This window comes from Argopecten irradians, chromosome 11 (genome assembly GCF_041381155.1).
Source record: "Argopecten irradians isolate NY chromosome 11, Ai_NY, whole genome shotgun sequence".
NCBI lineage: Eukaryota > Metazoa > Mollusca > Bivalvia > Pectinida > Pectinidae > Argopecten > Argopecten irradians.
The window spans coordinates 18,925,363-18,938,743 of record NC_091144.1 but is presented as its reverse complement, the minus strand read 5'-3'; the positions used below and the strand labels follow the sequence as shown (position 1 = coordinate 18,938,743).

General features: G+C 33.9%; 1 protein-coding gene across 2 annotated transcripts; it reads left to right on the top strand.

Moving 5' to 3' along the window:
* Positions 1-252: 252 nt before the first annotated feature.
* Positions 253-7,094, top strand: LOC138334911 (uncharacterized). 2 transcript variants are annotated; one of them, XM_069283751.1, is made up of 6 exons: positions 253-331; positions 1,990-2,063; positions 3,305-3,582; positions 3,732-4,176; positions 4,734-4,913; positions 5,345-7,094. In XM_069283751.1, exons 2-6 carry the CDS (start codon positions 1,994-1,996, stop codon positions 5,542-5,544), a joined length of 1,173 nt encoding a protein of 390 aa, XP_069139852.1. In that variant the 5' UTR covers positions 253-331; positions 1,990-1,993; the 3' UTR covers positions 5,545-7,094. The 2 variants fall into 2 exon arrangements, with proteins under 2 accessions (XP_069139852.1, XP_069139851.1); XM_069283750.1 differs by lacking the exon at positions 253-331 and having other exon boundaries at positions 1,219-2,063.
* The last annotated feature ends 6,287 nt before the right edge of the window (positions 7,095-13,381 follow it).

Below are 13,381 nucleotides of genomic sequence, written 5' to 3'. Positions count from 1 at the left end.
GAAGTATATACAAAACGAGTTAAACATCACTCGGCGAAGGTCGAATCTAACCAACCAATCGGATCACTGCCTGTCAGCAGAGTGGTCGACCGCAGCGGTTTATGGATGACCTGAGGTTTCGAGTACCATTATGTAAATGAACTTTTCTGCGATTTTACAAAATGTGACGTCATAAAAGCGAAATAAAGGCTTGCCATGCGCAAGTCACAGTGTATAAAAGTAAAAATGACCCATTCACAATATACTCTAAAAGATCTGCTGAAGAATCTCATTTCTATCTATGTTATGCAGCTTGTATAACTGTGAACATTTCGAAGAACAAAAACAACAGGTAAGAATATTATTATTTTATTTCTTTCTTCGTAAATTCTGAGTTGCTATTAAATAAAAAAAAAGAAAAATATCTATAATATATTAATGTTATTTAGCGAAGGTAGCAAATGTAATGATTATATTTTGTTATCTTTGTGTGCACATGGCTCTTTTAATTTAATTTAAAATTCAATACACATCCATCAAATACGATGCATGGAATGCAATACATATGGGTTTATTTCTGTGTGGTATCTACTCTTTTAAAATGTAAATTGTTTTCTGTGGCTGTTTTTTTTTCTTATACAGATTTTAGGGAATTTCATATCATACCATTGTTCCAAATTGACGAAAATTCATACGTTGGTGTTATTCTTGACGATGAAATCATTATATTAGCTAAGGATACCATTATTTTTGTCCTTATCCCTAACATCTTAAAAGATTTAACGCTTCATATAAAATGTACTGCCGACTAACTTTTAAATATCGTGCAGTTCAAATGGAAAATTAATATTCTTTCAAAAACTATTTTGATTTTGAGGATCATTTTACAATAGTTGTTATTAAAAAAATAAAAATTGCTTCAAGAAAACTCAGACATAAAAATTAAATGCAGATATACCGCATACATGATTTTAAATAGCTAAGATACCAACATACAGATGGAAAAAATGGAAATTTTGGTGCACTATAGACAAATTTTCGAACAAAGAAAGTCTATAGCTAATCTTGACAGGATTTATATAATGCAAATTGATGATAGGTACAGGTATTAACAATTTTGAAAATAGAAAACAATCCTAAAACGTACAGCAATTAAGATACTTAGAATTTTAAAAAATGTTGTTTTATTGACCATACAATATCCATTTTCTTTAAAAAAAAAAAAAAAAAATCTTTTTTTTTTTTTTGTTTTTTTTTTTATAATGAGGATTTGAAGATGCTTTTAAGCTGGTGAAGGTTAGCACAAAATAGCTTACTGCATACATATTGCATGAAACAATCGCTTGTTGTGCAATAGGAAAATAAAGTGTGGGTATCCCTGATACTCTCTGGGGTTAAGTTATGATGTTAAATAAATGTCAGACAAATAAGCACATGTTTGTATAAAGTGGCATGATCGATATTATAATGCTTAATGATACCGTAACCTGACCAACTGGTGACCGGTTTTAAGGCAAGCCTAGTCTGCTTCTTGAAGATTTGCAATAATAGATTCACTAATTTCTAATAATCTGAAATTGATATGATAAACTAGTGTAAAGAAATACTGTGATATTTATTTTTATGACGAAATGTTATTTCAAGCATGCTGTTTTCTAAACATCAAAACATAATCCAAATAGAGTAGAAACAGGACTATGCGGGGGTACATTGAAGACATACAATATAATAAGCCTTGAAGGTAAACTGTTATCACCCAGGTGTAAGCTACCCCGTGGCCCTACCACATGGGGACTTACTTAACATAAGATATCTTTCATTCGACCGTTCTGTTCTCAGTGGGGGAGGTCGTACATGTATGAACACCTGAATATTGCTAAAATAGGGAGAAGTTCTACTTCTTTCTCAGTTTTATAAATCTACAAATGGCCTTTCCTAAGAAGCGATATATTAAATGCATGTCGCTAAAATGAAGCTGAATAACGATTCATATCTCTGTTACAATTCCAGAAGGATGCAACTCGTAATTGTTGGATTAATTGGATTTTTGTCGTACTCATTCTGTGACGCCACAGCGCTGAACGGTAAGCATATCGTTATACTAAATTAATTAATGTTATACGGCATCACAAGACGGTAATGTTTAAGCGATAGTTACATAATTTGTCAATTCAAAGAATCAACCTTGTCTTTCCATTACCATATAACATAGAGTTTCCCATGTCATGCAGTCGTGTTTTAGCACAAACTTTGAAAACAGTTCTGAAAACATCTACCATGGTAGATTCAAAATTTTAACCCCCAAAAAGTATCATAAAACTGTAAAACGCGCAGTCATATTGCATGTACATTTTGTATATAGCAATATGTCACTACTAAATGTAGTAAATAATAAGTACTATGTAAATATATTTGTAAAATAGTTGCGTTTTCGGTGCCTTTTAACACAAAATACGTTTTACTTGATTTTCCATGTATACAGTAAATCTTTTGATATATATATATTCTTCTGCCAATCTTGACTTGATGTACTGAATTTCATATGACCAAATGACCTAGATACTAGAAAGGGTATTGAACTCTAAAGATAGGATTGCACATGAATGTTAATTTCATATGAAATCTTATGAAATGAATCTTAAAACGTGTCTTACATATTGCAAACCTTTTAACTGAATCATAAATAAAACTTATACTTTGAGATATATGAAGGAGAAATAAAATATTATATGGCATAAACGGAATGTCAAGAGCATTTTAAGAAATAATGAAACCCTTGAAATGTTTAAATGAATTCGCAAGTGAATTAAACACTTTTTATTAAGGTCTTTATCCATAGTATGACGAAACGGCAGTCATTTTAAGACCGATGGTATATAAAAAGTATTACGCTGGAGATCTACTCTTTGAATTAGTTTTGAATTTTTGGAGGTGGCGATTACAGATAATAGTTTATTCATTATTGAAAAAAAAAACACGCAAAAAGATACCGGAACATTCTCAGTGCTTAATGATGCTCTTTACAATTTAACTACATGTGGAGAATGTTTTTTTTATTGTAAATCAACTTATTTTCATGGTGACATATTTTTGCGTTTTCTTCAACTTTTTCACGACGATTTAACGTCGTTATCGAGTCATCTGAAGTTCTATTTTTCCATTATTTGAAACATTTTCACGACGATATATTTTCCGCGATATCGTATCGCCCTCGAAGTATCCGAAACAAAAATCAAGCGCAAAAATAAGTTTTAAGTGCTTGTATTGGTATATCTAACTCCAAGTACAAGTACTTATCCTAAATTATGTTTTATTCTCCTTCCAGATCCTTGGCGACTTGTAAGAGCCAGACGTATGAACCCTACCTATGCAACCCCAGCTCCACCTGTGCCAGATTTCGATTTCATGTTGTCCCATTCTATGCCTATGTTATGTCCTTCGACCTCAATAAATGGGGTACCAAGGAAAATGACCTTAACAAATCAACAAATGTTAGAACTTTTACACGCGAATGGAGGCACGTTCAATCCTAGTCTAATGGCGACGGAGCGAGCAGCGGCAGATCAGTTCCCAAATAGGATCTCGCTAACACAGTACACAGAGGTAAGATTTTTAGTATAATTGAACAGAAAGACCGTGATTATGCACAAAACAAAAAAAATCTTCTCTTCCTTTTGTTAGTTCCTATTTGCAGATCCGGAAATTATTTTTTCCAGTTATAACTACATATTCTGATTTCATTTTATATTTAGGATGCTGAAGTCGACAGTGTATATGATTTCGATCCGGTCATGGACAACGCTATAACTAAACAGACCTTACTTGAGGACTTACATAAGTGGTCCTCATTGCAAGAATTCATTTCTAATGGGACAATTTCTAGCACGTCGGTGCCTTCAAGTCAGGAAACATCCCAACCGGCGGAAACAGCTCCTCCAACAACTCAAGACTTTCTTCACCATGAGTCAAGTACAATTGACAATAACCAACAAAGTGCAATAATTGATGGAACGCTGAAGGCAAAATTACAGCAGATGCAAAAGACAATAGAACAGTTATTACATGGAAATACGATCAGATCAGATGATTTGATGGATTTGATGAACACCTTTAATATCAGTACACATCCGAGAATACTACAGAGGGTAAATCTAGCTTCTGATTATGGACCACAAAGGGTGATACGAAGCGCAGATGGTACGTAAACTTAATCAAATTCGGTTACCATAGCTGAAGGCTAAAGTTATGATATGAAGTGATCGATTTCTAATAAATTCATTTAAAATGTGACATCAAAGTCTTTACAGAGCTAATTGAGCAAATTCTTGCGATTATTGTTATTTCCGCTTAGTCAGAATAGTCATAATCACTCATTGCGATGCTGTCGTAATTCTATCATCAAATTGTATTGCAGTTTCTGTATTGATAAAGCGTATAACGATTGCTCTTTCGGAGCGCTTGGTACGATTACTATGAAATGTATATCTTAGTCGCATTATGGATTTTTTATTTAATGTTTGCCTTTTTACTGTCGATTTAAGTGATAACAACAGTTTTGTAGTGGGGGTTTAGTTTGTGTTAAAAATACTTAAAAAAACGTGTTATAACTGCTACAAACATGTTAATTAGATGTTAGAATTAAGCTTAATGCATAAATTATGTTTAACATCTATATCGAAATAGATTTCACGAATTCATTGTGACTTATTTAAGATTAGCAGTCTAATATTTCTATATACAAATGTATATTACAGGTTCGTCATCACAGCCACAGTACTGTCGTCAGAAAGGAAACACTACTGCTGACGGCTTCCTCGCCATGTGTGACGAGTGTGCTGTAACTACAACATTATCATCTGACAAGTTCCCACCATATCTTAACGAAATCACTTGCGGACAAACTGATCGCACTTGTCTAACTGTTCGTGGTACTCGTAAGTAGACTTATTTTGTGACATTTCTTTATTGACATTTTGTATCTACGTTTGTATATTGCTTTTTTGTATTTACTCATATATTCATCTTGGCTTTTAACTTTAAAAAAAATGCTGACATCATTTCGCAAAACACTGGAAAAACAAACGTTGTTTGATGAAAATGAAAAGGAAGACCTCGAAATATTCTTCTTCTGACATTAAATGAACAATGTCAAGTTTTGGTCAGAAATACTTTCAAGACGATCCGCTAAAACAATGGTGTAATCATTATAAATATAAATATATATATATAACACAATTATATTCATGAAATAGCTAAGCTACATCTTCAATCCATTTAATAACATATTTGTACACATATGTTTACGTATCAAAATAAGGATAATTCCATTATTTTATCTAATTACTTATTTTTTTCTATTCCACAGCCCATGGTGCGTGTAAACAAAGCTTTGTCTACGTGAATATGCTCCGCAGGAGACCCGGCGGATGCCGTATGATGATTCAGAATGGAAAGCAGGTTTTAATAGACGCTTGGGAGGTGTACACACAGAAAATCCGCTCAGGCTGTGAATGTTTCATCAACAAAAGGTCTCTGTTCGCGAAATACATTGGACCTATCGGTTAGGAATATTGTGCAGTGTATTTTTTGTATTATGAAACTGAAACGAGTGCCTTTGGTAATGATTTTTATGTGAATCATGAGAGAGAAACAAAATGTTCATCCTTGTTGCCAATAACAATAGACAGAATGGCACCCGTTATCAATCTTCTTAAACGCTTGAGAATAGGACTACTGTTCAGCTGTTACTTGGAACCTGACTTTTATGAAATATGCAGTATATGGACTTATGTGATTGTTGTTATATGTCATTTCACTGTTCTTTCAGCAAAATGAAAACAGTTATGATTCTACATACTGATTTAAAAATATAAAACGGAAATGGGCAACATACTTTAAATGTTTTATGTTTTTTTCTCTCTGCATTTTATCATACGAGTAAAGTTACTAGAAACGTCATTACGTAGCCTTTCTTTTATAAACATATGTGTGTTGAGATCTTTTTACATCTTAATCGGTACAAAAAGAATGTTTCCTGTTGGAATGTCGTGATCACAGATTTGAAATAATTCATGTACATGTACTACTCCTCGGCATACCATATCTTCAGTTCTTATCGTCTTTGCTCTTTTGGTAATTCAATGAATATCTCAAATATACCACAAGAACCTAAAATCCGTATTGACTTTTATATTTACATTTTAAAATTGAAACATTTGGCATTACATTTATTCTATTTAAACTTTCAACTTAAAGATTTGACCATATGTTTGATTTTTAAATTTCGTTTTTGTCAATTTCTTTATTAACATTTGCTGCGACGAGTCCCTAAAGGATGACATTTTTAAAGATGCTTTAAAGTATGCGCTTATTATCAAATCAGATTATCATCTGATATACTGCATAATTAATATTTGCCAAGGGCCTTTCATTTAGCTCAGTTCTCCAATTGTGCGTATTGACATTTTATGGTAAACAAAATATCCTTTTCATTGATATTAAATTGTTGCTTTAAGAATAAGTAGGCAATATGACACACGAATGACAATATTTATTAATATTTTGAAATAATTAGGAAAAAAACTGTTTAAGTCTATCTTTCATCAAGTGCTTTCATTTATATCGTTTTTATTTTATCAAGTTTATGACATCAGAAGAATGCAGCCAATTTGAATATTTGACTATCTTGACCTTAAATATGTGATCAAGCTGAATTTTACATGTATATGGATAGTAATTCATGTAACCCCTTTTCTTCAAATATACAACTTTTATTTTCATAATCAACGAAATCATTAAAAGATTTAGAACATTGTCAGAAAAATATTGTCTTCATAAAAATATTGAATCTCATTTCATAGAGTTATCAGAATTTTCAGTCTTTTCCGTTTTTTAACTTCATTTGTTCTATGTTGTGTTATGTCATGAATTGTGACAAGTAAATAGTGCTAAATGTAGTCTACCAGCTTAAAAACAGTATGCTGCAGTGTTTGTTGATCTAAATGTACTACAATTATTTTGAGTTAAAACTGTTGCGATATATTTATTTCATTTGTAAAATAGTATAATTATTTACATTGTTGTGTTTTCCGGAATAAATTTTGAAAATAATACTATCTGATTTTTATTTGTATTTGTAGAGATTACTATGGAAACTCAAACTGAAATCAATGTCAATAGCATATGTGTATGTTAAATTGTACTACAAGGTTGCTACGTTAAGGTGAAAATTTTAGAAAATAAAATAATAAAACTTTCTACAAACATTGAACAAAATTTCGAAATAACACGAGGTAACACTATGTACGGAAGTACTGGCTCTTTCAGTAACATTTTTCTTCTGATTAAATTATATGTATATACAATCGCACTCAACAACTTTTAAAGAAATAAAAGAGAAATTGCAAAAAAAAAGTAATATACCAAAGAATCGTCTCATAATGCGCGTGCAAAGCTCTGGCATCGATATAGACAATAGATGCCATTGGAAGATAGTTTAATGCTTATATCCAAATATTTCCATATTTACTGTTCTTAATTGAGTTCGGACTTAAATGTTGTTATTAGTAATCTTCAGAATCACATATCATATCATTGCCCAGCCCAAGGAGAACAAATAATGTTTTAAGATGACCCTTAAATTGATATTTAAACATTCCAGCAAACGACAGAGAGTTTTGTGATATGCCTGTGCGATATTGATAAAAAAAACACAAAAAAAATAATTTCGCATACTTTGCCAAAAAATTGAAAATGAATATTTTTCCTTTATTGCAATATATAACCATAAATATTAAAGAAAGAAAGAGACGAATAGCAACATGATCTGTTAAACAATACACCAAACCCTATTTGAAATATTTTTCTAATAACCGCTGCTGTCTATCAATTAATTTGACAGGAATTACAAATAAAGGAAAGTCAGTATAAGTAATTTGATAATCATAAAAAAATGAATTTCAAATTTATTTATTGAATAATGGCAGTAGAATTTTTGTTTATAAGAATAACATGTTAGAAATATATAAAATAAAGACAGTTTATTTGGTTTTAACAATATTCCACTTCTCTGGCAAACGATAAAAATTGATTGAAATAACTCACTAAATATCTTTAATACCCTTAAGGTGTCTTCACACAATTTTTTAACAACATGAAAGATAAATTGTAGCTACTATGCCCGAAATAGAATTCTAAAAGACTCCGGAATAATCCCATGATCAACGAGATTGTCACAATTCGATTCAGTTCATAGAGTACATAGCTTTGGCTCAGTAATAGTGGTCTGTTTATGGTATCTACCCCGGTTGACTGTGAAATATAATCGCGTGGGACTTAATCACGTCCACAACTACACAAACTACTTGTATACAATCAGACAACCTTTAAACAGCTAGACAAAGTACCACAGCGTTCACACGTGCCATAACATTTGTGTCTAAGTTTATTTACATAAACAATTTTACCAATCTTGCACTTCCCGATCAAGGACACCAGAATGATACTGGAAGGCCAAAGGTTAATATCGTGCCTCTTTGTGTAGAAAAGTAAAGTCCAGAAGTATAACTGTGTTCCTATACTTATCTGTTAATGATGGAGGAATGCGATAGGTTGATCTAAATAGGAATGTTGTAAGCATTGTGGAAATGACTTAAAGCTGTATCCCTGATTGGTAAATGTTTTCACGAAATCAGTCTTAACACTAATACTGTAAAAGCTTCACTGACAGAGTTTTGAGGTGTCTAGAAATCGTACACAAACAATGCATTCTCTCTTCGAAACTAAGGAATGTCTCAGAAGAAAGCTAGATGCTATAAGTATTTCAAAATTTGTAAACGCATTTCCGACAATAATGTAACAAAAGCAACGTGCAAAGACCATATTTATTTTATCGTATTTTATTTTGTGATTAAAAGGAACAATGCGAATAAGTGATACTTTTGTTGAATCTATAAAACAAAACAACTTTTTCAAGGTTATCTAATTTCAATATTTACAGCTGAAACGGTTCGTTGAACTTGTAGTTAAATCATTTTCAAAGCGATTTATTTTCGTGGATGTTTCTCGCCTGCAAAACACGCACGATTTACGATACAAGATAATCCGAAATGAAAGGAGTGTATTAGTATGGATGACAAATAACTGACATATTTGTCTCTATAAACATCGTACCCATGATGTAATCGGTATGAGAATTGATCCTCAACAGACAGATAGACGTACACAAACTCTTAGGAATGAGTACTGGTTAGTAGATACATTACACTCCTATCAATCACAGAGCTGGTTTACAAGACAGGGGATAGTCGTTATGACATCTCCAGGCACATAGTTACAAGAAATACAAAATTGATGTTCAAGAAATGCATATATAGAAAAAGGGAAAACTAGTACGTTTACAGCCTTCGGAGGAAGTAATATCCGTGGACGTAGGTCTGATAATAAATACCGAACATTGCGATAATAATTTAACTTCTAAAACTACCAATTAACTTACAGGCAATGTAAACATGTATCTGTACAAAACAAAGAGTATTTTATCAAATTCCAATCCTTTCAGGCTATAACACAATTTTCAGAATCCGTTTTTTTTAATTTCAAAACTCTGATTTTGACTGATAAACATAAACTTGATCAAGCTTCTGTTCAATCACCTTCCTTCAATATTGATGAGGGCTAACCATACAACAAATAATAATCGCAAAACTTCATGAGGCATTGAGGTGTTAGACAATAAACAATGATAGACAATACGACAATACGAACTGTCCTAGGTAAGAACACCAAAATAATGTTAATTACAACGCCACTTTCAACTTACTTTGCTTTTGCATTTAATGTCATTGTTAATTCAGAACATATAATACGTACTTGGACAATAGTCGTGCATTTATTTTGAATACAACTTTTTGCGCGTAAGGTTTTGTGAATGAATTATGAACTACAGTATATCACCAACAAGAGGCCCAAAGGGCCTTAACGGTCATCTGACTACCTTGGCAATAGTAAAATTTACTATATATGGTGTCACTTTGTCAGGACAATGTCAGGATCATTTCAATTTCTTTCAACAAATTTTATGTCAAACAAGAGGCCCAAGGACCTTAACATATAGGAAATTAATTAGATATAGTGTTATGGTAGCCATCTTCCATTTAGGATCAACCAGAGATGTAACAATACTTTGTCGGGACCATGTCATGATCATTTTATGCAAGTTTCAGCCAAATCGCACCGGTAGAACTTGAGAAGAAGTTCAAAATGTGTTTTCAAGATGGCGGCTGTGGCGGCCATCTTGGATTTCGGATCGACCCGAAAAATAAGAACACTTTATCGGGACCATGTCAGGATCATTTCAGCCAAATCCCTGACCCTTCGGTTCAGATGACCTAAAAACCAGATAACATATATATTATGAAAATAACACCAACACGAAATGTTTACTCTTGCGGTTCTCGAAATTATATCCACGCTTAAAATACATGAACGTTAATGTACTAATATCATGCCAAATTTTTCCCCGTTTTGTTTTTTATTTAGCATGAAACGTTTAAAAAGTATTTTAAACAAGAGATCCCAGAGGGATCTTGGCGCCCACCAAAGAATGATCTATGTCTGACAACAGAAAGAGGGATCTTTTCCCTGCTTTTCAAACTTTTACTACATACTATATATGAACTTTGAGAAAGATCCTTTCAGTACTTTCTGAGATATGTAGCAGTAACAAACTTCAATTATCAAAATTCAAGATGGCTACCTGTCGATCATCTTCCTGACCGATCTGTCCCAAAATGCAATATGCACAACTAGGGTCGTAGGGGAACCTACATATGAAATTTGAGAAAGATTCCTTCAGTACTTTCTGGGAAATAGTGTTAACAAACTTTAACTATCAAAATCCAAGATGGCCGCCGGTCGGCTATCTTGTTGACCAATCACTCCCAAAATGCAATATGCACAACTAGGGTTCAAGGGGAACATGCATATGAAATTTGAGAGAGATCCCTTCAGTACTTTCTGAGAAATAGCGGTAACAAACTTTAACTATCAAAATCCAAGATGGCCGTCAGTCCGTCGGCCATCTTGTTGACTGATTGGTCCCAAAATGCAATATGCACAACTAGGGCCCTAGGGGAACCTATATATGAAATTTGAGAAAGATCCCTTCAGTACTTTCTGGGAAATAGCGGTAACAAACTTTAACTATCAAAATCCAAGATGGCCGCCGGTCGGCCATCATTGTTGACCGATTGGTCCTAAAATGCAATATGCACAACTAGGGCCCTAGGAGAACCAACATATTATATTTGAGAAAGATCCCTTAAGTACTTTCTGAGAAATAGCGGTAACAAACTTTAACTATCAAAATCCAAGATGGCCGCCAGTCGGCCATCTTGTTGACCGATTGGTCCCAAAATGCAATATGCACAACTAGGGCCCTAGGAGAACCAACATATGAAATTTGAGAAAGATCCCTTCAAAACTTTCTGAGAAATAGCGGTAACAAACTTTAACTATCAAAATCCAAGATGGCAGCCAGTCGGCCATCTTGTTGACCGATTGGTCCCAAAATGCAATATGCACAACTAGGGCCCTAGGGGAACCTACATGTGAAATTTGAGAAAGATCCCTTAAGTACTTTCTGAGAAATAGCGGTAACAAACTTTAACTATCAAAATCCAAGATGGCCGCCAGTCGGCCATCTTGTTGACCGATTGGTCCCAAAATGCAATATGCACAACTAGGGCCCTTGGGGAACCTACATGTGAAATTTGAGAAAGATCCCTTTAAAACTTTCTGAGAAATAGCGGTAACAAACTTTAACTATCAAAATCCAAGATGGCCGCCAGTCGGCCATCTTGTTGACCGATTGGTCCCAAAATGCAATATGCACAACTAGGGCCCTAGGAGAACCAACATATGAAATTTGAGAAAGATCCCTTCAAAACTTTCTGAGAAATAGCGGTAACAAACTTTAACTATCAAAATCCAAGATGGCCGCCAGTCGGCCATCTTGTTGACCGATTGGTCCCAAAATGCAATATGCACAACTAGGGCCCTAGGAGAACCAACATATGAAATTTGAGAAAGATCCCTTCAAAACTTTCTGAGAAATAGCGGTAACAAACTTTAACTATCAAAATCCAAGATGGCCGCCAGTCGGCCATCTTGTTGACCGATTGGTCCCAAAATGCAATATGCACAACTAGGGCCCTAGGGGAACCTACATGTGAAATTTGAGAAAGATCCCTTTAAAACTTTCTGAGAAATAGCGGTAACAAACTTTAACTATCAAAATCCAAGATGGCCGCCAGTCGGCCATCTTGTTGACCGATTGGTCCCAAAATGCAATATGCACAACTAGGGCCCTTGGGGAACCTACATGTGAAATTTGAGAAAGATCCCTTCTGTACTTTCTGAGAAATAGCCGTAACAAGAATTGTTAACGGACGGACGGACGGACGGAAGGACGGACGGACGGACGACGGACCACGGACGAAAGGCGATTTGAATAGCCCACCATCTGATGATGGTGGGCTAAAAATGGGTGTAAAAACATTTTGAAGTAACTTGTGCCCATTTGTCGTTCTTTTTTCTATGTTATGACCTTCTTATGATAACCTATATAAGATTTTAAAATGTGTGCAGTACAATAAGCACACGTGTCAAGCTTCAGGTTGGCACAGAAAAAAGGAACTTGTCGCCCCTCTTCCATCACATTCACATATGGCATGCCAATCACATCGATTGTAGGTGGATTAGCCAAAAGTTTACTCCGACCAGGTGCGCTCCAGTAGGTGTTTGTCGGGTATATCAGTTAGAAAGGAAAAATATTGTTATCAAAATGCTTTTATTCGCAACTGTAGACTAGTATCGTCATCTTGGTATTACAATAATAATCCGCCTTTTTCAATATTTACAGTTGAATCTTCGTGTTTTCGCTTTCTTATATTGACTCTGTGCATTAAAATCGTACCAAAAGATATTTTCAAAAAAATTGTTTGACAGCTGGGGTCAAAATAATACCAAAGTGAAGTAAAAACGAAGAGGTAAGCATACGTGGTTTTCAGTAGTCTGCGGTTTGTATATTATCAAAGTTGGTAATTAAAGACCGATCTTGTGCAATTCTGAATGAATCGTACCACTTGATTGACACAGTTCTAGGCCTACTTCAAAATCCATACATACTTATATCAACCAAGTACATAGTCCCTCATCAACCCCTCGTTTCTTAACATTAAAAAGTAAACAAGTGGAAATATACCTGCACTGTAGTAAAAATCATGGACACATTTATATCCGTGGAATTTAAAGCGGCTAACTTATTTAATAATTAAGTTGAAAATCAACTGACACGTTTTAGCATTGCTTTTAAACTAGTATTAGGGAAACACCAAAGAAG

What these genes read in the sequence shown, in the direction of transcription:
- LOC138334911 (XM_069283750.1), top strand. Translation starts at nt 1,934, where the DNA reads ATGCATGTCGCTAAAATGAAGCTGAATAACGATTCATATCTCTGTTAC. An exon ending in CGCTAACACAGTACACAGAG is followed by an intron (nt 3,583 to 3,731) that starts GTAAGATTTTTA and finishes TTTTATATTTAG; the next exon opens with GATGCTGAAGTCGACAGTGT. An exon ending in GGTGATACGAAGCGCAGATG is followed by an intron (nt 4,177 to 4,733) that starts GTACGTAAACTT and finishes TGTATATTACAG; the next exon opens with GTTCGTCATCACAGCCACAG.